Source organism: Daucus carota, chromosome 7 (assembly GCF_001625215.2).
Source record: "Daucus carota subsp. sativus chromosome 7, DH1 v3.0, whole genome shotgun sequence".
Lineage (NCBI taxonomy): Eukaryota > Viridiplantae > Streptophyta > Magnoliopsida > Apiales > Apiaceae > Daucus > Daucus carota.
The window spans coordinates 35,094,798-35,118,045 of record NC_030387.2 but is presented as its reverse complement, the minus strand read 5'-3'; the positions used below and the strand labels follow the sequence as shown (position 1 = coordinate 35,118,045).

The 23,248-nt window shown below is 32.3% G+C and overlaps 4 protein-coding genes and 1 non-coding gene across 6 annotated transcripts; 4 read left to right on the top strand and 1 right to left on the bottom strand.

The window, feature by feature from the left end:
* Positions 1-1,468: 1,468 nt before the first annotated feature.
* On the top strand, positions 1,469-3,433 carry LOC108193155 (magnesium protoporphyrin IX methyltransferase, chloroplastic). Its single transcript, XM_017359685.2, has 2 exons — positions 1,469-2,122; positions 2,863-3,433. The coding sequence occupies exons 1-2, from the start codon at positions 1,574-1,576 to the stop codon at positions 3,268-3,270; spliced, it is 957 nt and encodes a 318-aa protein (XP_017215174.1). The 5' UTR covers positions 1,469-1,573; the 3' UTR covers positions 3,271-3,433.
* A 600-nt stretch (positions 3,434-4,033) lies between these two features.
* On the top strand, positions 4,034-6,391 carry LOC108193156 (protein MHF1 homolog). The gene is made up of 4 exons (XM_017359686.2): positions 4,034-4,220; positions 4,302-4,373; positions 4,696-4,776; positions 6,060-6,391. The coding sequence occupies exons 1-4, from the start codon at positions 4,130-4,132 to the stop codon at positions 6,209-6,211; spliced, it is 396 nt and encodes a 131-aa protein (XP_017215175.1). The 5' UTR covers positions 4,034-4,129; the 3' UTR covers positions 6,212-6,391.
* An 870-nt stretch (positions 6,392-7,261) lies between these two features.
* Positions 7,262-7,334, bottom strand: TRNAE-CUC (transfer RNA glutamic acid (anticodon CUC)). The gene has a single exon. It is a non-coding gene; the product is annotated as a tRNA-Glu (tRNA).
* A 1,222-nt stretch (positions 7,335-8,556) lies between these two features.
* On the top strand, positions 8,557-14,112 carry LOC108193157 (protein BONZAI 1). Its single transcript, XM_017359687.2, has 16 exons — positions 8,557-8,825; positions 9,283-9,330; positions 9,966-10,114; positions 10,199-10,247; positions 10,551-10,607; positions 11,004-11,183; positions 11,275-11,409; positions 11,627-11,688; positions 11,765-11,867; positions 11,949-12,063; positions 12,435-12,511; positions 12,603-12,740; positions 12,837-13,001; positions 13,218-13,331; positions 13,433-13,529; positions 13,647-14,112. Exons 1-16 carry the CDS (start codon positions 8,694-8,696, stop codon positions 13,739-13,741), a joined length of 1,716 nt encoding a protein of 571 aa, XP_017215176.1. The 5' UTR covers positions 8,557-8,693; the 3' UTR covers positions 13,742-14,112.
* Positions 14,113-21,041: 6,929 nt separating this feature from the next.
* Positions 21,042-23,131, top strand: LOC108194320 (ethylene-responsive transcription factor ERF113). 2 transcript variants are annotated; one of them, XM_017361271.2, is made up of 2 exons: positions 21,042-21,456; positions 22,301-23,131. In XM_017361271.2, exons 1-2 carry the CDS (start codon positions 21,339-21,341, stop codon positions 22,978-22,980), a joined length of 798 nt encoding a protein of 265 aa, XP_017216760.1. In that variant the 5' UTR covers positions 21,042-21,338; the 3' UTR covers positions 22,981-23,131. The 2 variants fall into 2 exon arrangements, with proteins under 2 accessions (XP_017216760.1, XP_017216759.1); XM_017361270.2 differs by having other exon boundaries at positions 21,045-21,456; positions 22,295-23,131.
* Positions 23,132-23,248: the final 117 nt, after the last annotated feature.

Here is a 23,248-nt window from a genome sequence, read left to right as displayed (position 1 = left end):
TTGCCTTCGTGTCCATCTTAAATTGTGAGAATATTGAGGGTGGCAGGGGCTTGAACCCGAGACCTCCCGCCAAACCTGAACTCTGATACCATAGAGAACCATTCCCATTAAAAAAATACTCCCTCCGTCCCTCCCATTTCTTATCAAATGGATTGGGCACGGAGGTTAAGAAATATGAATAAAGTAGTGGAAAAGAAGAAGAAAAGTGGGTGAAGTGGTGGGAGTTGGGACCTATTGATTTTTATTGTATAAAAAGAAGATAGTGGAGTAAAAGTAGTGTGAAAAGAAAAGAAAAGTGGAGAAATAGTGGGACCCATTGACTATTTTTAGTAAGTTTTGAAATGTAAAGAATTGGATGGGACACCCAAAAAAAGAAAGTGTAAAAAAATAGAAGGGACAGAGGGAATATTAATTGGGGCTGTCTAACTTGTGCCCTCAGGGCACATGTTAGTGCGTAGTTAATGCATCTGGTTGGTGGTTGACAGCTGACCTGAATGAGTTTTAAGCATTTATTACATCTAATTTTTTATATATAATGCATCGTTATTATAACAATACATTAATTACTAACAAGAGAATTAAAATATTCACATTTATCAAGTATTTTTTTATTTACTCATGTGTTGTATTATAATTTTAATTATTATATTTTTTTAATAATATTAAAATTAAATTAAACTTTTATTAAATATCAATTTGGTTGATTTTAGTTAGATGACTTATTTTAATTAGAAAATTAATGTGAATGCAGGGGGGCCTCATTATTATTTGTAGAAGGAAATCAAGTAAAAATTATCATATAAAATTTGATAAAATATTTATTCTATGATCTATGACATTTTTTAGAAATAAAATAAAAGTTTTGTATAAATATAAAATTTTAAAATAAAACAAGAATGAAAATACAGTTAATCTATACTATACTATAATAAGCCAACATAGGTATAATTTGTAGTCGTACAAAATTTTGGTTTGGTCATTTCTTTTGTAACTACAAGTCTGTCACGTGTAAACTTCTCTTACTCTTACAATATTAAAGAGTTTTATACCGTTTAAATTACAAACACTTGAGATATAGTACAAGATAAAAACTCCACCATTATTCTTTTAAATATAATTTATATACTATATCATAATAAATCGATATTGGTATAATTTGTAGTTGTCCAAAAAATATAAACAGTTGGTAAATATATTCAGGTTAAAATCCTCTTCATCAATTCTAAAATACTAATAAGATGACGTTAAAATTTAAATTACAATTAATAAATTACGAATTCTATACCCGCCCGTGCTTCGCACGGGTTAAAGGCTAGTATTCAATAAAGCTTTAACTTGGTTTTATAAAGATACACCGATACTCATGCATTTATTGACAGTAACTATAGCTTATCCTGTGCCCTCAAGGCACAGGTTAGACACTCCGATATTAATTTATAATTAACGGGTTTCAAGTTGAAAAATGGACCCACGAGAATACTGGGTGAGATATCCTATCCATATCCTTCATTACAAAACAAGCCACCGTAGCTAAATCCCAGCCCACTATCCCCTCGCCCTTTGCCGGAACTAAATGGCGTTCTCGTCAGCCCTATTCTCCGCAAGTCCACTCCGCTTCCACCCCAAAAGGCCCAGCCCATTCCCCTCTCTCACCAACCCGACCCGCAAACCCCTCTCAGTCTCCGCCATTTTCCCTCAAACAATCGACCCCCTCGACACCACCACCATCGCCGTCATCGGCGGCAGCTCCGTCGCCGCCATTGCCGCCGCGCTCTCTCTCACGGACCCGGAGAAGCGCCGCCAGCTACAAGCCGAAGAAGTAGGCGGCGGCGACAAGGAAGTCGTGCGAGAGTATTTCAACAACAATGGGTTTCAGAGGTGGAAGAAAATATACGGGGACACTGATGAAGTTAATAAGGTGCAGTTGGATATTAGAATTGGACACGCGAAGACGGTGGAGAATGTTATGAAAATGCTCACTGATGATGGGCCGTTGAGTGGTGTCACTGTTTGTGATGCTGGTTGTGGTACTGGCTGTCTTTCGATTCCGCTTGCTAAGGAGGGGGCTATTGTGTCGGCAAGCGACATTTCGGCTGCTATGGTTTCTGAGGCTGAGAAACAGGTGCTAATTCTTTGAATGTGAATGTTGATTAGCTACAAATTACTGATCACAGTGGTACATTACTTATAATAGTCGTAGGATGTGTATGTGGCTTAGCTACAATTTACTGATCAGAGTGGTACATATAAATGTCGTAGGATGTGTATGTGGATTAGAATTAGCTACAATTCACTCTACATATAAATGTCATAAGATGTGTTTGTGGATTAGCTACAATTTACTGGTCACAGTGGTACGTATAAATGTCGTAGGACTACTAATTACCGGTCTCAGTATTAGACATTTGTCGGCTAAATTAGGCTATTGAACTGTCTATTTCTGTAATACTAGTTAGTAAGATAAGTTTGTAGGCCAGTTTAGTTTGTATTTGAACCATGTCTACATGTGTCTGACTATACTCTATATTTTATTATGATAGAAGTTGTTACATTAGCTCTTGATACTAGTGTTGATTTTAAATTTGAATTAGACGTACAAATGTTATATTAATGGTAGCGTAGGTAAACCAGTTGGTATATTATTTGAATTGTGGATTATACCAGTTCCGTTGACATTTGTCCCTTTCTGCAGAATGATAATCATATTTATGAATTAAATGTCTATCCAATTAACTTGTCTGGTGGCACCAAAGATTGTTTGATCACAATTATAAGCTTATCTTTATGCATTTAGTTTATGCTATTTCTGATTTAAAGTAATGTAGATTCTTGGAGCGTAAACTTCGTCTAAATCTAATGCAGGCTAGAGACGAGCTCCTAAGCGGGGATGGCAAACTGTCACCAGCACCTGTTCTTCCAAAATTTGAGGTTAAGGATTTGGAGAGCTTAGATGGGAAGTATCATACAGTTGTATGTCTCGATGTTTTGATACATTACCCACAAAATAAAGCAGATGCGATGATTGCCCATCTTGCCTCATTGGCTGAGAAACGTTTGATTTTAAGTTTTGCTCCAAAAACATTTTATTATGACACGCTGAAGCGGATTGGGGAGTTATTTCCAGGTCCTTCCAAGGCAACAAGGGCATATCTTCATTCAGAAGCAGATGTTGAAAGGGCATTGCGAAAGGTTGGATGGAAAATAAACAAGAGAGGTCTAACTACTACTAACTTTTATTTTTCAAAGATCTTTGAGGCTGTCCCTGTATAGCAAGAGCAGATGAAATGTTGAAACTGAAACCACTAGTCTATCCTCGTAAAATCTTAAAATTCCACAAGAACTTGTAGAGCTCCAGTTCATGTATATGTGCTTATACCCTCTGCGTAGTGTATATCAGATTCGGTGGTCATGTATCTATGATTTTTTTTCAGAATCTTCCATGATTTTTGTAAAAAGTTCACCGAAGCTTCTGTCTGACTATATTTCAGCGTTTGGTAGTATTTCAAATCCATCATATTGTTGCTGCTTTAGCAAGGGAAATTTGAGAGCAGTCAAACAGGTTATTTATATCCTCAAAACCTTGGAAACAAGTTACTAGCCAGTTTCGACCAAGATCCTGACTTAAAAATGATGATATTGGCAACTATACGGCTCAAAATTATACAATATGATTTAGAATAGACTTCTGGCAGCTCCTTTTTTTCACCCGTCGGAAGTCATGAATTATTAATACAAATTATATGGTTAAAAAACTTCTCAAAAAAAAAACCACTTAAAAATTTTAAAAATGAAGTATGAATATTCATGTTTTCGTACTAATCAAGCTAATACAAAGGATATTTGGTTTATTTAATTTTCGAATAAGGATTTATTTCTAGAAAATAGTAGGTAAAAATATATCTTTCTCAAAATAATTGTTTTTGTTTATCTTATCAATAATGAATATGAAATATTTTTCTTAATATTTATTTTTTGAAAATTCAAAAATAAACCCTTATTTAATGGTTCTTTGCCAAACAGTCACGTAATAAACCCACAGAAAAGCCCCCCTTCGAATTAGGTAACTTCTCCTGACATTTCCCGCGCCTTCGCAGGTCATCTTTCACATCACCACCACGAATCGAAAGAAATGGAAAATCAGCAAGAGGATGAATCAGCGGCCGCCGATCTGTTGAGAGATAGATTCAGACTCTCTACTATCTCTATCGTCCAATCCGAAGGTTCGCAATATAATCACACACACACTTACGAACCCTAATTTAGTTTTCTTCAGTTACTAATCGTTTTGTTTTTTTAAATAGCCAAACAGAACAACATGGAAATTTCAGAACCAATTGTGGCTTGTATCTCTGATTTGGCCTTCAAATATGCTGGTAAATCTCCTTTTCATTGCTCTCTCGCTTTTAAATATTAAATTCAGGAGGCGTTACTACAATCGTTAGATTTAGAAATGGAATCGAATGTGATATTAATTGATCTTCAACTATGTTCCATGTATTAAGAGCGAACAGTCTTTCGAATTAGGATTTGTTTGTAATTAAACTCAACAAAATTGAAACTTTGATGATTTTTGATTGTATAGTTAAATATTTGTTATGGAAAGGTATAGTTATAGGATATGTAAGTGTGGTGATTTTTGTTTCTTTACTACTTGTTACAATTGATTAATCATGATTCAATTTTTTCGAAAAGCAGAACATGTTGCAAAGGACCTTGAATTATTTGCAGCTCATGGAGGTCGCAAGACTGTCAACATGAAAGACGTCATTCTTTGTGGTGAGTTTCCTGAATTAGAGTAATATTTAGAGTTATATTATGTTGGTGGAACTTGTTAGATTTTGTACAACTCTGTGCCAATGCCAAAATTGCATAATTTAAAGAAGGGTTTGTCTAGTGTGTGCCCATGGGCACATGCTAAGTCCTAAAATCTATAGATTTGGAGGTGTTTGATTGGTGTGGTTGTTGTAAATGCAGGGGGGTCCACCATTATTAGATGGTGTAAGCCAATCAAAAGCTTCCAAATCCATAGATTTTAGCACTTAATATGTGCCCATGGGCACACCATAGAAAAACCGTTTAAAGAAGTTGATTTTAAATTAGTGTCACCATATGTTTTTTAATCTCCATAGCTAGAAGTGTTACATCATTTTTCAGATTAAGTTTTGGAATGTTTTAATATTTTATAGTTGGTTAGATTTCTGACTTGTGCAACTGCGTAAAGATTGATTGTTACTGCAGAGCCTGTAGGGGAAGGTTTATGGTTGGGTTAAAGTGGTCATATATATATGTTTTTGTACATTGGTGATTGATTTTGGATAGTAATATATTCTGTTGGAGTGGCGGTTGTGGAGAATAATATAGTATGTTTGTTTGGAATATTTCCATTTTTGTCTGCTAAATACGTCTAACTAGTTTTGTAGCAAGTTGAGGTTAATGGACTTATGGTGGCAAGCCATAGGGTGCATTCATTCGATCAGGCTTGTTTGGGAATGTTGTTTGTTTGGATGGTGGATCTCCATAAGGTTTCGGGGTGGTGGTTGTACGATAGGAAGTAATGTGTGGCATTAGGACTTGAGTAGTATCTGGTTGAAGTTGTGATTATGCTTATGATGGCATGACAAAAGAAGTAAACAGCCTACGGTATCCGAACTAATAGCACAACAAGGTCTCCTAGAATCTTTCATATAATTAGTTGTTCTTCTTGGGCTCTTTGGCATCATTGTGAATTTTCAGACTTCTTATATATGGTCTAAGAAAGTCTTGTGGGAATATTTCATGCCAGTTTGTGTTTGTAGAGACAAATTGCTTAGAATAAATTATTCATAGAACTTAGTAGCTTCCCTGGATTGGAGGATTTTGATCCAAGAGGCTTAAGGGCTATATTGCTATTGTTGTAAAACTATGATCTAGCTTTTATGTCCTGCCATATAACACTTAACCTGCCTGTTTGACATCCTAGATTATTTGGTTATCTAAGAAACACTTGAAAAGAGTGTCAAAACCTGGAAATCAGTATAACTGTTAGTGTGCAACATCTAAAATACCATTGTTGGTTTCAGCACATCGGAATGAACATCTTGCTGACTTGCTGAGATCCTTCGGCAATGACCTAAAAGATAAAGACCCTCAGTCAGAAAAGAAGCGAAAGAAAAAATCAAGAAAGGATGACAACGCTGCTTCCTCTGTACTACATATTCCTGATGATACTTAGCTCATGAAAGCTTTGGGATGATCTTTTTGAAAGATTTAGGAGTTTATCTGTTTGCTCATATTGGTGTTTAAATCAGGTATTTGTGACTTCTAAAGTTCTATTGTTTTCTTGTTCCTCCATGTAGATGTACAGAGTATATATATGGAACTGATGATAGCAATGTGTCATATTCTACAAAAATTATGATATCAGCATATCTTTTTACTACAAGTCTGCAATATTAATTTGGAAATTGGACACGAGACAGGTCTAAACAAAATCAGTTGTTAGTATATAACAATCTGAATGTGTAAAAAGTATAAACCGTGTTTGTGAGGTAGATGCCTTGTGAATATATGAAGGCTGTTTTTTGTACACGAGTAAATCAGTGTTTTTAGTAAGAGTATATAACAATTTAAATGTTTATTTTGTATGTAGTAAATGCTAACAGCAGCTCACATGAATATTTTTGAATTTTAATTTATACTACCTTTCAACTAATTACAATTATGTGAATACTAAAACGAATAAAAGAAACATTTACTTGAGCAATCATTATTTTGTTTTCGTAAAATCTGATAACATGGTCTGTATATTAAATCTTATCCATTGCGGCATAGCCCTCAGGAGAGAGTAGTTTATTAGAGCATCTCCAACGGTGTTCCTAAATCATTCCTTAAACAAAAATATAAAATGTGGCTCCTAGTAAGTTAATACATCGGAAAACGTGAGAACTCCAATGCTATTCTTTATACTTAGCTCCTTATTCACAATTTATATCTATTTTATATAAATGAGAGGAAATGGTTAACTAAAAGAGAGAGAAAATTGGAGGGAAATTAATATTATATTGAATTAAGAGCTATAAAAGAAATGAGAGAGAGTACACTCTTAAATTTTTAAAGAGTTTCTAAGAACCCATTGGAGCTCTAATTCTTGGCTTGCTCTTCAAATTTAGAGTTAAGAGCTTGTTTAAAGAGCCCATTGGAGATGCTCTTAGTAGATGTATTATGCTTGTCAAGGTAGGTGAAAGGTGATACAGGGAGCAATGTTTTTTGAACCAAAAACATATTCCGTTGCCGGGACTTGAACCCGGGTCTCTCGGGTGAGAGCCGAGTATCCTGACCAACTAGACTACAACGGATTGTATTTTAGTTGTCTCCAAACAGTACAAATACTAGTTCCCAGCTGAGCCGAATGTTTTCACCAATCAACGAGTCCGTCGCGCAGTATATTTACAGAGCAATCCTCTACAACCTACACCAGTTTGGTCATAGAGTGGAAAAGAGAAAAAGAGGAGTGATATGTCATGCCCTATAGGCTATAGTGTAGTTAACGCTGTTTTGGTGGTTGACTCATTGATCATGCACTCGTTGACTTGCTCCATATAGTTGGACATCTGGGCTTTCATTTGTACCATGAACATTGACATCTTGTCTAATGTAGTAATGTTTGATTTGACTTCCACTAGTCTACACTCTACTGGAATGAGCAACTGAATACCGCAACTAGAATTCACAAAACTGTAGAATCGAGAAGCACCCACTGGTAATTTTTTTTAAAGGTCATTGGCCTTAAAATAGAATATTTCAACTCTAAAATTCCTATGCTTCAGCTGTAAACATGCAATTAAGTACACAAATGACGGAAAGTTGCAACTTGTGTTGCTAAAGAATACACATCAATGACCACATATCATCCTAAAGTTGAAACATTACTACTTCTGTACAGAGGCCAGTTAGGCACGTCCAATTTGTCAAAAGACAAAAAATCAGAAAGACTATCATTTCTTTCATATTGAAATGCCACTTTACGAATTCCAAACGAGGTATTCCAAATCAAGTGGTAAATAAATAAATGATATTAATCGGGGTGATTTATGTGTATATATAAAATTATATTATTATGAATACGAGTATAATCAATTATACGTGATTAATTATAATTAGGAAAACAAATTAGACCAATTATCAGGATACCTGACATTTTTTAAACTTTACATGTCCAGACTCCACAATTGATTTTCTTGTTTAGATTAAAAATTTTAAGTGTCATCTAATTTAAATTTCTTCCCAAAGTTCTTTTCAAATGATGAATTATCATCTAATTATGACAAATTTTCTCAATATAATAAATCTCACTATATGCTTTATAACAACACAAATTAAAAATGGTCATATATGATGTAGAATTTTTTTATATATATTTTTTGAATTCTTAGCATTACTTTATTTTGAAGTTTGTTACTACTTATTTGGAGAGAAATTTAAACCCTTTTAAAAATATATTATATGATAAATATTAAATTAAATGCAACATCTTTTTCTATCTATGATTAGACACTAAACCATGTGCTAATCTCAATCATCTCTCTGAATTGAATATAATATTATAAATAGAAGACGACAGACTACTACTAATAATATACTACTCCATCTCTCTGTCTCGCTGTGTTGTATATATAGCAAGACAAAACAGCAGAGATTTCCGGCAACAAAAAGGCATGGGAAACTGCTTCTCCCAAGCTCACCGTGGCCGCCCAGCCATCGGTGGCAACTCAGCCGCTCACTCTACTCACGCCGCTGGCCCTAGCCACTCCCTCACTTCATACCGTGGCTTCGTCTCGCAGATCGAGGTCACTATCTTCTCGCTATTAACTCTATAGTCAAAGTAATCTAAAGCATTCAGAATCAGCAAAAAAGATTAAGTAAATATATATATATTACGCATATAGTAAGTTCTAAGCTAACATTATTAGAGTATTAATATCATGTTCGGTGATCGTTTTAGGCAAATGAAAATTTGAATTCAGCGATTTTCAGGTGAGATGTTATTGTTGCAATCTGTAGACGAAATCTTTGAAAAAGTTATAGCACGGCATTGCTAGTATCAATATAAAACAATCCTGTTTTCTTAATTTTATTTAATGATCGGAAAATTAGGTTTGGCTCCTTTGCTCGATGGTTATTTATATAATCCAATCGATGTAGCATCAAGATGGAACTCCTTTTATAAGTTTCTCTACTTGTGCCATAACTTTTACTAGTAGCACTTGTCTCTGCAAACATTTATTGGTTTCAATTGTTATGCAGTTATCGTTATCTGCTTCAGACCTGTGTGACTATGGCGTGCTCCCGAAGGTGCGTTTGTTATCCTAAAGAAGAAATGTTAATAATTACTTTTCATTGTTGGTACGATGTGTAGTCCATTGATCACTAGTTGCTGGCTGTATGCGCATTTCACTTTTCCAATCTAAACTTTATGCTTGTAAAATATACTCCGATAATCTACAATCATAAAACTAGTATCTGTTACATGTCATAGGTTTAATCTTGTTAGGGCCAGCCGATGCCAAACAGAGGGAGTGAAGGCTTTAAGTTATTCATATCGAAGTAATTCTTTAATTTCAATCCTTTGACGAGTCTGAAAATGTTTGTAGCTTCAAAATTCTGTTCTGTGATATTTCTTCACTTGTTAGCTACATAAATATGTTGATGCTTTATGAACTTTTTGTCATTTGACAGAAATCGGATATTGATGTAAATAAAATTACTGACTTTAGAAGTGTAATATTTTCATTGGGATCACAATCGTAGTCAAATAGAATTGATTTGTATTATGCACTGTGAAACATTTTTAGTGTATATATTGCAGAGGCATTGTTGTAAGCTGATACTTTGTTTCATATGATGTATCAGATTTGTCAGTCCCTTAGCTTTTTTAATTCAATGTTTTTATATGTGTTAGTTTCTCTTCTAAATTTTATTTTTTATAGAGTAATCCTGTTGCAGTTATTAATGTAAGGAGTAGTGACGGCACACTTCAAGAGCTTGGCCGAACAGAAGTAGTACCTAAATCATTTAATCCTAAGTGGACCACAAAGCACATTATTACCTATTATTTTGAGGTGGTTCAGACTTTGGTGTAAGTTATTAATGCTTCACTGTGCACTAGCAGGCAGATATTGTCTGGATAGCTTCCACTTACCTGTGTTTTTCTTGATCACAGGTTCCATCTGTATAATGTGGACGAACAGTTTCAGAATCTGGAAGTAAAGGTATACTTGACGATGCTGTTTCCTGAACTTTTTAGAGGCAATTAGAATATTCTGTCATTAAAAAGTTATCTAGCAAAAATAAAATAAAATTTACTGTACAGTGTGTTTGTTTTCTATAAATATAGATGATATTGATTCTCTTTCTCAAAATCTAGATAATTTGATAGCAATGAGAGGATTTCTCGTCATAACTGATAGAATTTGTCTCCATAGTTGTGTAATGTCCTTTCAGATTGAATTTGTTATGGTGGTAGTTGCAGCAATTTGACATTTATTACATCGAGAAAGTTTTGCTTTATGCAGATGCTTAAACTGGATGAATTGCAATTTCTTGGCGAGGCTACATGTGTCTTGTCTGAGGTACTAACCTTTGACAGTAGTTTCACTTGCATATTCTGTCTCTCAATCCATCATGAAACTGAATTAATAGATTGTTTTGTGGTCATTCATATGCTAGACATGATTCCAAATGGGGTCAAGACTTCTAGATATTTTTCTTATTTGGAGTCAATTTTGCTTATTCAATTGTTTCTATATTTGTAGCGACTCTCATGTGATATATTACTGTGTAGTATGAGCACATGATCTTGAAGCTACCAGCTCTTACTTTCACTTTATTTTCTGTAGACTACAAACTGTATGCACTACGATTTCTTCTGGTTTTGATGTTGAATTCTCTTGGTAACAATATTACAGGCTTCAGCTCTCACAAACATGATTTCTGTTCAAATTCTGATGATTTTTGTTCTTATGTAGATAATCTCCAAATCAAACAGGTCAATAACCATAGATCTAGTAGATTCTATCAGAACAAGCCATCACGGAAAGTCTGGTCACCTCACTATCTCTGCCGAAGAATGTGCCGACTCAAAGATTACTACAGAGTTGGTATTGAGGTGTCTGGATTTGGAATGTGAAGATCTTTTTGGAAGAACTGTATGAATTTATCTTGCTTCCTTTGGTACAAATTTAAAATTCTAGCTGAAGATAATTGAAATATTGGTTTATATTGTATTGTTTATTCCAGGATCCTTTTTTGGTGATCTCAAAATGTTTGGATAATGGAATTCTACTCCCTATATGTAGAACCGAAGTTTTAAACAATGATCAAAGCCCAGTCTGGGAACCTGTATCTCTGAACATTCAACAAGTTGGAAGCAAGGTATAAAAGCGAGTTCCTTTGGTATAGTGTTCCTACCAGATGTGCTAAGAATCGCCTTAACCCCTTCTCAAGAAAGTCAATTTCTTCACACATGTCATAAAACAAAAAAAGAACCCCTAACAAACTGTCTGTTAAATCTTTCAACTAAAGTTATGGGTTAAAACCTTTCTTAACTGGAATTACTACTATCACCTTATCATCATTTTTATTCATGCAGGAAACTTCTCTACTTATAGAATGCTTCAACGATAATAGCAATGGGAGGCATGACTTGATTGGGTAGATGGGCCTCTTGCATCGTTATTTTTCGAGTTTCCGTCATAGATTTACTAATTTGCTTATTTACAACATTTAGAAAAGCCGAGAAATCGATAGCCGACATTGAGAACCTGCATCGTGCTAGGAAAGGGGTGCAACTATACTTGCCTAACAATGCTGGCAACAATCATCAAGAAAAGGTCCTAAAAATCCTACTGGTTCTAACCATTCAGAAGTTTAAGTTATTGCTTTTGCTCATATCATTTCTTTGTTTCCTTCAGGTTTTAAAAAGCCAGTTATACGTAGATAGGATCTCTGAAACTGTGCAACCTACTTTCTTGGATTATATGACTGGTGGCTGGGAACTGAACTTCATGGTAGCCATTGACTTCACAGGTACTTAATTTTGAACTCCTGTCTGATTAATTTGTGGAACTTGTTCTGCCGTTCCTGATAATTCTTCCTAGCAACTAGATATTTTTCTACTAAAAAAATGGTAACAGATTCAATGTATGACTGTACTTAATTCAAAGTAAATAACTATATCAAAGATTTTTCTAAAACAATGTACAGTAAATCAGTAGGTCTGAAATGCAATAATGGTGGTCCGTTTATCTTGGACTCACATATCGACTTCTTGCAATTTAAAGATATAGACAATCAGCTATTTATACCCTCCTTACTGATTGGTCCAATATGATCTTGGCTCTATATTCTCAACCCCTAACTGGGCTAATACTTTAAAGTTTCTGCTCCTTGTTTCTTAGCCTCAAATGGAAATCCACGGCTTCCAGATTCCCTGCATTACATCGATCCATCTGGAAGACATAATGCATACCAGAAAGTGAGAAATTTGCTTGTTTTTATATTATTTTTGGAATGGTCTTCTAGTTGACTTTTTAGCAGTTATTAATTGTGCTACACATATCTTATAGACAATTTCAGATGTTGGAGAGGTATTGCAGTTTTATGACTCAGCGAAGCGGTTTCCTGCTTGGGGATTTGGAGCAAGGCCAATTGATGGCCCTGTTTCTCATTGCTTTAACTTAAATGGAAGCAGTAATTACTGTGAGGTAGAAGAAATTGCTTTTCTGTGTCCAAGTATCCGTGTTTGTTTCTTTTGCTACGTTGCCAAATAATTTATTGCAGTGCGTTGTGCGTCTCTACAGGTTGAAGGAATTCAAGGAATTCTGAAGGCATATACAAGTGCACTTTATAACGTTTCACTTGCAGGACCGACCCTATTTGGACCAGTTATTACTGCTGCCTCGTTGATAGCTAGTCAGTCTCTTGGGAATAACCATCACAAGTATTATGTTTTACTAATTGTTACGGTAATATAAGAATTCTTAAACTTTTTTTATTTGTCAGAGTCCATACATTGCTTTCGTATTTGAAGATGCAAAATTTGAGGATCCACTTCATTTTATAATTTTAGTAGTCTGAAGTTTAAGTATCAGTTCTGATCCAGTCACCAGTACCCGTAGTTGTATTTGTGGGAACATTTACAGTTTCTTAGTACATCATTAATTTTCCTAAATTTGGCTCAGGACGGTGTTATAACAGATCTCCAAGAAACAAAAGATGTCCTTGTGAAGGCATCTGATCTTCCTTTGTCAATTCTTATAGTTGGTGTTGGGGGAGCCGATTTTAAGGAAATGGAGGTATATTTATGTCGTGCTTGTCTACACCTTCACGTACCGCTTCGTTGCTTGTACCTGTTTTAGTGGCTTTGGTTTTCTATTAACGTGATTGTATTGAACAGATTTTTGATGCAGATAAAAGCGGTAGAGTTGAAAGTACAACTGGGCTAGTAGCTTCGCGTGATATGGTGCATTTTGTTCCATTCAGGGATGTACGGAGTGAGTAGTGTTTTGCTGGCCTGCCATATGAATTAATGCAACTCTATATCTAAAATTACTACTGCAGTAGCACCTGAGTGACTAACTAGGCGGTGACTGACTGACTGTTGTCTGCAGGTGGAGAACTCTCTCCTGTTCAATCGCTTCTAGCTGATTTACCATCCCAATTCTTGACTTACACACGAACAAAAAGTATTTACCCATACCCCTAAGCATATGGTAAATTGCTGGCATTGAGTTCCCATTCATCTTGGTCGTGTGTTGCCAACATAATCCATGCCTTTGCTATAACATACAAGTCACAAGTTACTTCACCAAAATTTTGTCGGAAGGAATGAACAAGAACTGCGAAGCCCACACATGGTTTAGAAATTTCGAGGGTATTTGATGATCACCACAAAGCGAGCAGTGCTTCTTGGCTACTTTTTCAACATAAACTTTTCAGAGTTTTTATATTCACGACACCTGTATCCAAGTTGTCCTCTGCAATCCTTTCATTACCTTTGTACACTTCTGCAATTTTTTCATGTAATCTTCATTCATTGATATGGTTTCTAAATTTAATTGATAGTACATTATTTAATCCGGGTAAACGGATACCCATCTTTTGTGAATATTTTGGAAATTTACTTTGTGATTGAGATAAAAGAAAAGTTTAATTTGTAGTCTTGAAACTTTTTAAAACCGGAAGCATATTTTTAGAGATATCTTGATAAGGAAAATGTGATGGATGCAAAAGAATTAAAATTTCAAAGCCAAATACCCAAAGCCTGGTCTGCTCCCGACTTCTTTTTAGGGTTTGTTCACAATTTCTTTTTAAATAAAAGTAAAATTTGGTGTATTAGTAATAGAAAAATTATGTGCTATATTAATACAAGGAAAATGTATCATAATTCTTTGATGTTTACTTGTATCTTGAATTCTTTTTCATTTAAACAAGCCCATTAATTTCATTGAATGGAACAGATTCTCATGTCAAACCTTCAATCAGTTGATGAAATTTAGTTACTCCCTCTATTTCAAAATAATAAATATTATTATCTCGTCCAAATGAAAATAAAGTTTTTCTTTGGAGATCATATATTCAAATATTTAACACTATCATAACAAAATTCAATTAATATTCTCCATCAGCCCCATGTCGATCGTGGATACACAGTGTATCTCTTATCTATTTCCTACTCAAACTTTCTAGGATGTTTGTCCCTTCAACTAAAATCGCCAGGCAGCAAGTTCTAGGGTCTGGTAGTCGTGTCACATGAACACACCACCATTGTCCCACTCCTACCGCATTAGCCACCCTTCTCAGATCATGTTTCACCAACATTGCTATTTTCTTTTTAACGTATTTTTTTAACTTTTAATCTTTGATCTAAGCGCCATGGCTAAGGAAAGAATATCCGACTCTAGACTAATCTTTGGGCAACGCCATCTACGCTGTCAACACCTCCTTCATCAGCAAATTGTCTTGGAGATCTGCGGAAATACTTAAAAAAAACAGGTGTGATCTTTTCAAAACATAAACCTACATGATTATGATTATGTGATTGGTTTTTGTTTTACTGTATATATTATTGTGAGATGATTCATATTTCATGATTAGGTATAATTGTGTGCTTAAATTTAATATTGTATGGGTTGTTTTCGTATCCAATTTTCATCTTTTTCTATCTATTTTTGTCCGAACTTGAAAAGATTGGATAGATATTATCGATCTTTTATTATATATAGGATCAGTTACATTTGGTGTTTTGTATCTTCATGTTCGATTTTTAGTTTTTTCGCTAGTGTTCATGATAATTGTTTGCGGTTCTTGGATGGTGACGGTGGAGCCGGTGCACTGGTGACTTAATTAGTACGTGTTTTATTCCATGATTCTAGTTTTAGATTTGTAATTTTGAATATTATTTGGTTTTAATAGTAGTAATTGCAAATCTTAAAATCAGTTATTTTTGAATGGATAGTTGACTCCTTTTTAAATTTGTTTATCCTTGGATTTTGACTTTCCACTACATGCATTAACTTGTATTTTTGTTTTTAATTTGAGTATATTATGCTTTAATTTGGATAATTAATTGACCGTTTATATACAAATGAATTATCTTAAATTGATAAATTGATAAATTTAAATTTGAAATTGGTTTTGGATTTATATGTCTTAAATGTGTTTTAATGCTCCTTAAATGTGTTGTCTGTATATTATGGAGATTAGTCAACTTTTCTTAAGTTATAATCAATTACCATCCAAATTTGAAAATTGTTTACTTTTATTATTTTTCAAAGATTCAAAATTTAAAAACCATTTATGGGTGTCATTAATGATGACTTTATTGTGCCTTTAATGGCTTTATCGTGCCTTTTATGGCTTTTTGTTCCAATTATGGATGCCACTTTTAATGGCTTATTGACCATTTTGATGATCATTTTATTTAATTATATTTAATTATATTTCATCCTTTACTCCTCACTTAAATTTTAATTTTTATTGTGCCATAAAATTAATTTTTATGTGTCTAACCAAAGGATTTTCCTTTGGTTAGAAATTAATTAATATTTCTATATTATTTTATTTTCTATCTATTTTTAATATATATATATATTTTTGTTTTGCTTTTTATTAGATTTTCTATTTTACTTTAATTAAACTTATATGTGTGTGATTTTTTTGTATGTTGATTTATGTTTTGTTTGATTTGTTTTTTCAGGATACTCTGGAAGCTACGGGACTTATGGGTTTTCTTTACTTATTCATTTAAGCTTTATTGTCTAAGCGTCCGGAGTTATGCTTGCATGACTTTCGGTTAGATGATAAACTTTCTTGAAAGAAAGAAATCCCTGATGCGGTTTATTGTATTTCGATACAATTCATCTACGTGTATGTAGATTTTACAAAAAAAATAAAATAAAATAATAAATATTATTTTAATTTTATACACGTAATTTGAGGGGTTGAGAAAATATATTTCTACACTGAAATCTTTATTTTCTAAATCAAAGTTTAATATCTCTATTTTTTTTAAAAAGAAAGTTTAAAAAATAATATGTAAAAAAATATGTTTTTTACATCTCTAGATCCAAAAAGTCAAACTGACTATTATTTTGGAATGGAAGGAGTATTAAAAATTTTCATATAATGCGAACTATTAGTTAAGATGTATTATTATTTTATTATTAAAACAAATTTTATGTATTAAATCAAATCAAATTGAATCAGATTTATCATATTCAAGTTCTTTTATGTTTGTTAAAATATTTTTAAATTTACAGATCGAATTTGAATTTATCAAATCACGATCGAGTTTATTTAAGTTTAGAAATCGATCAAATTTGAGCTTAAATTATTTAGACAAATTTAAACTAGATTATCATAATTTTAGGGGAATTATCTTATATATTTTTTTTTCAATCTTATTTTCAAAAATACTACCTTCTCCAATCTTATTTTTAAATCTCTAAAATATTTTCAAAAATACTACCTTTTTGAAAATATTTTCCAAAAATACGGTGGTTGCATATGCAACCATATATGCAACTACAAATCCTAATTTCAAGTTTCAGTTTTCAAATGTCATTTTCGACCTCATCTTTGGAGTCGATATATATATATAGGGTTACACTCCACACAGAACACTTTAAAAAAAAAAAACACAGAACACTATCATAACACTTTTTCTTTCATCAAAAATGATTTGTTATGATTATAATTACATAGTTAAGCACTAACTAAACTTAATATATGAAATCTAACATCCAAATCTATCCAAATTATTAATATGAAATATTATAGAATCCAGAACAGAATCCAAAACAGAATCCAGGATACATGTATATATTCTTTACATGATTAATATCACATAGAATCATGTTATTTTTAATCCATAATTGTTGTTAAACATGCTAGATACTATTATTATTCATAATAAATGGTTAATTAGCTTAAAGTTAGAATTTATTTCAAGTTTTAGATGAGATTCTATGTTCGATTCCAAAGTGTTCTTCTTTGTTCTTCTTTTAAGGGTGTTCTGTTTTGAGCAATGCCCTATATATATATTCCAAAGATGAAGTATGGGTGCACCTGGCGGGGCCATTAGATTGCAATAGAATCAACCGAATGCAACTAAATGCAACTGAAAACTGTAAGTTCCAACTGAAGTATGGGTGCCCCTGGCGGGGCCATTAGATTGCAATAGAATCAACTGAATGCAACCTCATATGCAACTAAATGCAACCTCATATGCAACTAAATGCAACTGAAAACTGTAAGTTGCAACGGATGTATGGTGTGCCCCTGGCGGGGCCATTAGATTGCAATAGAATCAACTAAATGCAACCATATGCAACTGAATACAACCATATGCAACTGAATTCCTGATTTTGAGTTCCAGTTTTCAAATGTCATTTTCGACCTAATCTTTGGATATATATATATATATATATATATATATATATATATATATATATATATATATATATATATATATATATATAGGCGGAAGATCCTAAGAAAACCCAGCTTATCAAGAAAACTGAGGAACCCTTCTCATCACCGTTGATCACGTATTCTTGTTTGATAATATACTGTATTCTAATATTTAATTATGTCAATCAAATCTAGCGTATATATGGTACTTTTCTAACATAAATATAACCAAATCAATCAGACATTAATACATTCTCCAAATCTTAATCAATCATTTAATGTCTATTCAATTTGAATTTCAAATTTTAAAGATTCACCTTGAAAAGATTTAAAAACTACTATTTCACATCTTACATTTAACATATAATATTTATAATAAAATATCTTAGAGAATCTTGTAATATATTTTAGAGAATCTTCTATATATATTAATAAAATATTTTAGAGAAACTCCTATATATATTAATAATATTAAGATTCTATTAAGTGTTTCACCTATAACTTTTAATATTTGAAGGATTCTTGAAGTGTTCTTTTAAATATTTCTATAAATTTTAAATTAGGATTCTTTAATATTAATTATTTTCAAATTCTTCAAAGAAAATATTAATTTAAAAATATTTGAAGAGTCAAAAGAATATTATAGGGTGTATAATTTATACAAGAAAAATTAAATATTCCAAAAGAATCTTGCACAATACAAATATTTATTACTAGAAATAATAAAATATTTTAGAATAACTTCTATATATATTACTGATATTAAGATTCTATTAAGTGTTTCACCTATAACTTTTAACATTTGAAGGATTCTTGAAGTGTTCTTTTGAATATTATTATAATTTTTAAATTAGAATTCTTTAATATTAATTAGTTTGAAATTTTTCAAAATAATATTATTTTAAAAATATTTGAAGAGTCAAAAGAATATTATAGAGTGAATAATTTATACAAGAATTAAATATTATAAAAGAATCTTGCACGATACAAATATATATAACTAGAAATAATAAAATATTTTAGAGAATCTTCAATATATATTGATAATATTAAGATTCTATTAAGTGTTTCACCTATAACTTTTAAACATTTGAATGTTTCTTGAAGAGTTTCTTTTAAATAATATTATAATTTTTAAATTAGGATTCTATAATATTAATTAGTTTAAATTCTTCAAAAGAATATTAATTTAAAAATATTTGAAGAGTCAAAAGAATATTACAATGTGAATAATTTATACAAGAAAAATTAAATATTCTAAAAGAATCTTGCACGATACAAATATTTATTACTAGAAATAATAAAATATTTTAGAGAATCTTCTATATACATTAATATATTAATAATATTAAGATTCTATTAAGTGATTCGCCTATAACTTAATATAAATGTTAGAATAAATATATCGAATATTAAAATAATAGAAATCTAGTGTCATTAGTAAATTACTTAGTGGAATCTTAATAATATTGATATGATATTTTGTAGAATATTAATAAATTTTTTAATAGAATCTCAATGTATTTATTAGTATGACGTTTAGTAGAATCTTATGTTTGCTAAATTTATTATTTTGTTGATTCCACTAAGTGTTTTATTAGAAGTTAATATATTTATTAAGAAATCAAGTTAATTGATTGAATTTTGGAAATGTAATTCACATTAATTGATATACATAATTGTATTTTGGAAATACCATAAATAGAAGATATGTTATTATTCACCAGATTCTGTCTAGGATTGTCCTCATATTTATGATTGCAATTAAAAAAGGAATACGGTACAAATACGTAATTAATACAGGTTTTCTCGGTTTTCTCCATACTTTGGTTTTCTCTGGAACCTCACTCTATATATATATATATATATATATATATATATATATATATATATATATATATATATATATATATATATATATATATGACATTGCTCAAAAAAGAACACCCTTAAAAGAAGAACAAAGAAGAACACTTTAGAATCGAATATAGAATCTCGTCTAAAACTTGAATTAAATTCTAATTTTAAGCTAATTAACATTTTATTATGAATAATAATAGTATCTAACATGTTTAACAATAATTATGAATTAAAAATAACATGCTTCTATGTGATATTAATCATGCAAAGAATATATATATATGATTCTATTCAGGATTCTGTTTTGGATTCTATTCTGGATTCTATAATATTTTAAATTAATAATTTGGATGAGTTTGGATGTTAAATTTCATATATTAAGTTTAGTTAGTGCTTAACTATGTAATTATAATTTTAACAAATCATTTTTTATGAAAAATAAAGTGTTATGATAATGTTCTTTGTTGTTTTTTTCTTAAAGTGTTCTGTGTGGAGTGCAACCCTATATATATATATATATCGACATCCAAATATGAGGTCGAAAATGACATTTGAAATCTGAAACTTGAAATCAGGATTTGTAGTTGCATATGCGACCACAGTATTTTTGAAAATATTTTAGAGAAGGTAGTATTTTTGTAAATAAGATTGGATAAGGTAGTATTTTTGGAAATAAGATTGAAAACGTGATTATGAATAAAAAAAGCCCATAATTTTAACCTGGCCACTCAATTTCATATATTTATCTCTTTCATTTTTTTTACAAAAATTAATTTATGTGTGTATGTTGTATAAAAAACTTAATTAGTTAAAGACTTAAATCGCCTGGGGATGGCATGGAGATTCCCAAAATATTGCTCACGCCGGTTTACTATAGCTATAAAAGCAACTCTTTCAAAAGTCTTGGGTAGAACTATATTCTCTTCACACTTCACTTAGTTTAGTCAGACACTACATGTTACTCCCTCTGTCCCATTTAATTTTATACGTTTCTTTTTAACTGCTCGACACACATTTCAATACTCTTATAAAATATAGTTCCGTAACTTATTTTTGAGATTTTCTTTTTTTGTATAAAAGTCTAACATCCAAACTTTAATTCAGAAATGGAAAATTTTAAAAATATATTGCACAACTACATTTTGCAGGAGCATTAAAGTCCGTGCCCCGTCCCCGTCCCCAATGTATACTACTCAGGGGGACGGAGGGAGTATACATTTCCTTGTAGTAAACCCTAAATTCAGACCTTTGAACTTGTCTCCCTATAAAGACAAGATATTTCCTTATCTTCTTCTCTTGTAATACCAACCTCATCCGAAAATATAATATATTGTTGGCTCTTGTTTCACACTATTAATCTAGCTATATAGATTGTGTAAAGATTCAAGAAAGTGGATCCAAGGCATGGGAAGAGGGCCAAGAGGCCCCTTCCCTCCGATGAATCGACTGAAAAAGCTCAAGATGATCAGGATGATCATCAACATATATTTCCTGTCTACTCGTCTCGATCCCAACAAGATCTTTCAGTCATGGTTTCAGCTCTCTCCACTGTTATTGGAAATAAAAAGGATCACAGCGATTCTTCGACAGCCTTAACCGATGACTCCCAACAACAGATCCAAGATCAGACAGTTGAACATCACCAAGGTATCATGTATTTCAATTCTGAGAATCGGTAACTTAACATGTTATGTATTTTGATCTTTAATTATCGGATTGTCCAATATATAACCGGCAACATGTGCGTGTGCATATGCTGAGAGTAATACATAAAAATACATTGCACATGTAATATCTACTCCTGATGAAGAACATATATAATAAGGAAGAGATTATTAGGGTTTCCATCTTAAAATATCTGGTTTCTGTAGATGCTATTTGAGGGATTAATACATATATTGTCAAAGGTTCTGGATATATATGTTCAGTCATCTCAGATATAATTTGAATAAGCTATAGACTTTTTGACATTATTATTCAAGTATAGTCCCTTTCCGAGTCTTTATTATTTTACTGCATTTCTTAATATACTTAATTAACACTTTGTTTACAGTGTCCAAATATGTTAAATTCAATCAAAGTTAATTTATGTGATTATGTGTATTGGGTATATGCGTATCTATACTCCTGTATAAAATTAAGGGTCATTATCTCGGACATGTCAAGGAATTTAAACATTGAAGGTCACATATTTTTCTACTAGCTTTTTTCATCGTCTTCCGTCAAGTTATAAACAATATTATATAACCTGGACCAAATGTTAAGCTTTTATCCTCAGTGACCCTAGATCGGAGGTTCGACTCAAGCAGATGTTTTCATCGGTGACATGTTATAATTTAATTAAGCACAAAAAAATTCACCTAATTTTGAGGTTAAATTATAATCGTCAAACGTTGGAGATGCTCTAACCATATAATTTAGCCTTGTTATATGAAAGAGATATATAAACAATATACATTTTATTCATGTACCCTTAATTATGAAGATGAAGATAATAAGCAGCAGGAGGTGGAAGTAGAAGAAAGGAGAAACAGACACTACAGAGGAGTGAGGCAGAGACCATGGGGTAAATGGGCGGCGGAGATACGTGATCCTGTGAAGGCAGCTAGGGTTTGGCTGGGGACTTTCGAGACTGCAGAGGCTGCAGCAATGGCTTATGATGAAGCTGCTCTCCGATTTAAGGGAAACAAAGCTAAACTCAACTTCCCTGAAAGAGTTGAACTTCACCAAATAACCAGGCTTCCTCATATTCCTCCCCCAAGTACTACAGCTACTCAGGACCATCTCCCAAACAATTATAACCAATTAACTCATGATTTTACTCAAGCTGATCAGCATAAGTCATCATTGCATCCTTCCCTCCCTGTGAGTAGTAATTTTATGAATTACCCTTATGATAGCAGCAATGTTTATCAGGATCATCAGCTTCATAGTTACGGGCAGCTTGCAAGAGGGAACGATGCTCAATTAAACAGCATGTCGGTATCAGGACCTCGTGGAAGTAATCTATATGCTAATTTGGTGTCTTCTTCATCGTCTAGTAGTAGCACGACTGGCTCCTCTAGTACTACTACCAATCTGCATGCAGCTTCTTCTGCATCACAAGAAGATGATTTTCAGTTTGTTGGATCCGGAACTTCTACTAAGGATCATCGAGATATTCGTGACTGATCGATTTCATAATCTTTTTAACTTGGCAATATGAGGTTCATCACCAGGTGATGAGTTCAATTTGTATTTCATCCTTTCTTTTGGATTTTTCAGTATGGCTTGAGTTTGTATCTGATTTGATTCTATCAGTTTTGAAAAATGATCTGGCTAACACGCTCTTATATATATAATATACATGCATGTGCAAAGGAAGAAACATATAGAGCGATATTATACCCAACTTCCGCCTCCTAACTTGGATTATTGTTGGTTCAACATCGTCATAATA

Bases quoted from the DNA above. Each gene is read 5' to 3' on its own strand.
- LOC108193155 (XM_017359685.2), top strand. From the start codon at position 1,574: ATGGCGTTCTCGTCAGCCCTATTCTCCGCAAGTCCACTCCGCTTCCAC. The intron at 2,123-2,862 runs GTGCTAATTCTT...AATCTAATGCAG, and splicing joins TTTCTGAGGCTGAGAAACAG to GCTAGAGACGAGCTCCTAAG.
- LOC108193156 (XM_017359686.2), top strand. From the start codon at position 4,130: ATGGAAAATCAGCAAGAGGATGAATCAGCGGCCGCCGATCTGTTGAGA. The intron at 4,221-4,301 runs GTTCGCAATATA...TTTTTTAAATAG, and splicing joins CTCTATCGTCCAATCCGAAG to CCAAACAGAACAACATGGAA. The intron at 4,374-4,695 runs GTAAATCTCCTT...TTCGAAAAGCAG, and splicing joins TTTGGCCTTCAAATATGCTG to AACATGTTGCAAAGGACCTT.
- LOC108193157 (XM_017359687.2), top strand. From the start codon at position 8,694: ATGGGAAACTGCTTCTCCCAAGCTCACCGTGGCCGCCCAGCCATCGGT. The intron at 9,331-9,965 runs GTGCGTTTGTTA...TATTTTTTATAG, and splicing joins ACTATGGCGTGCTCCCGAAG to AGTAATCCTGTTGCAGTTAT. The intron at 12,512-12,602 runs GTGAGAAATTTG...CATATCTTATAG, and splicing joins GACATAATGCATACCAGAAA to ACAATTTCAGATGTTGGAGA.
- LOC108194320 (XM_017361270.2), top strand. From the start codon at position 21,339: ATGGTTTCAGCTCTCTCCACTGTTATTGGAAATAAAAAGGATCACAGC. The intron at 21,457-22,294 runs GTATCATGTATT...TTAATTATGAAG, and splicing joins GACAGTTGAACATCACCAAG to ATGAAGATAATAAGCAGCAG.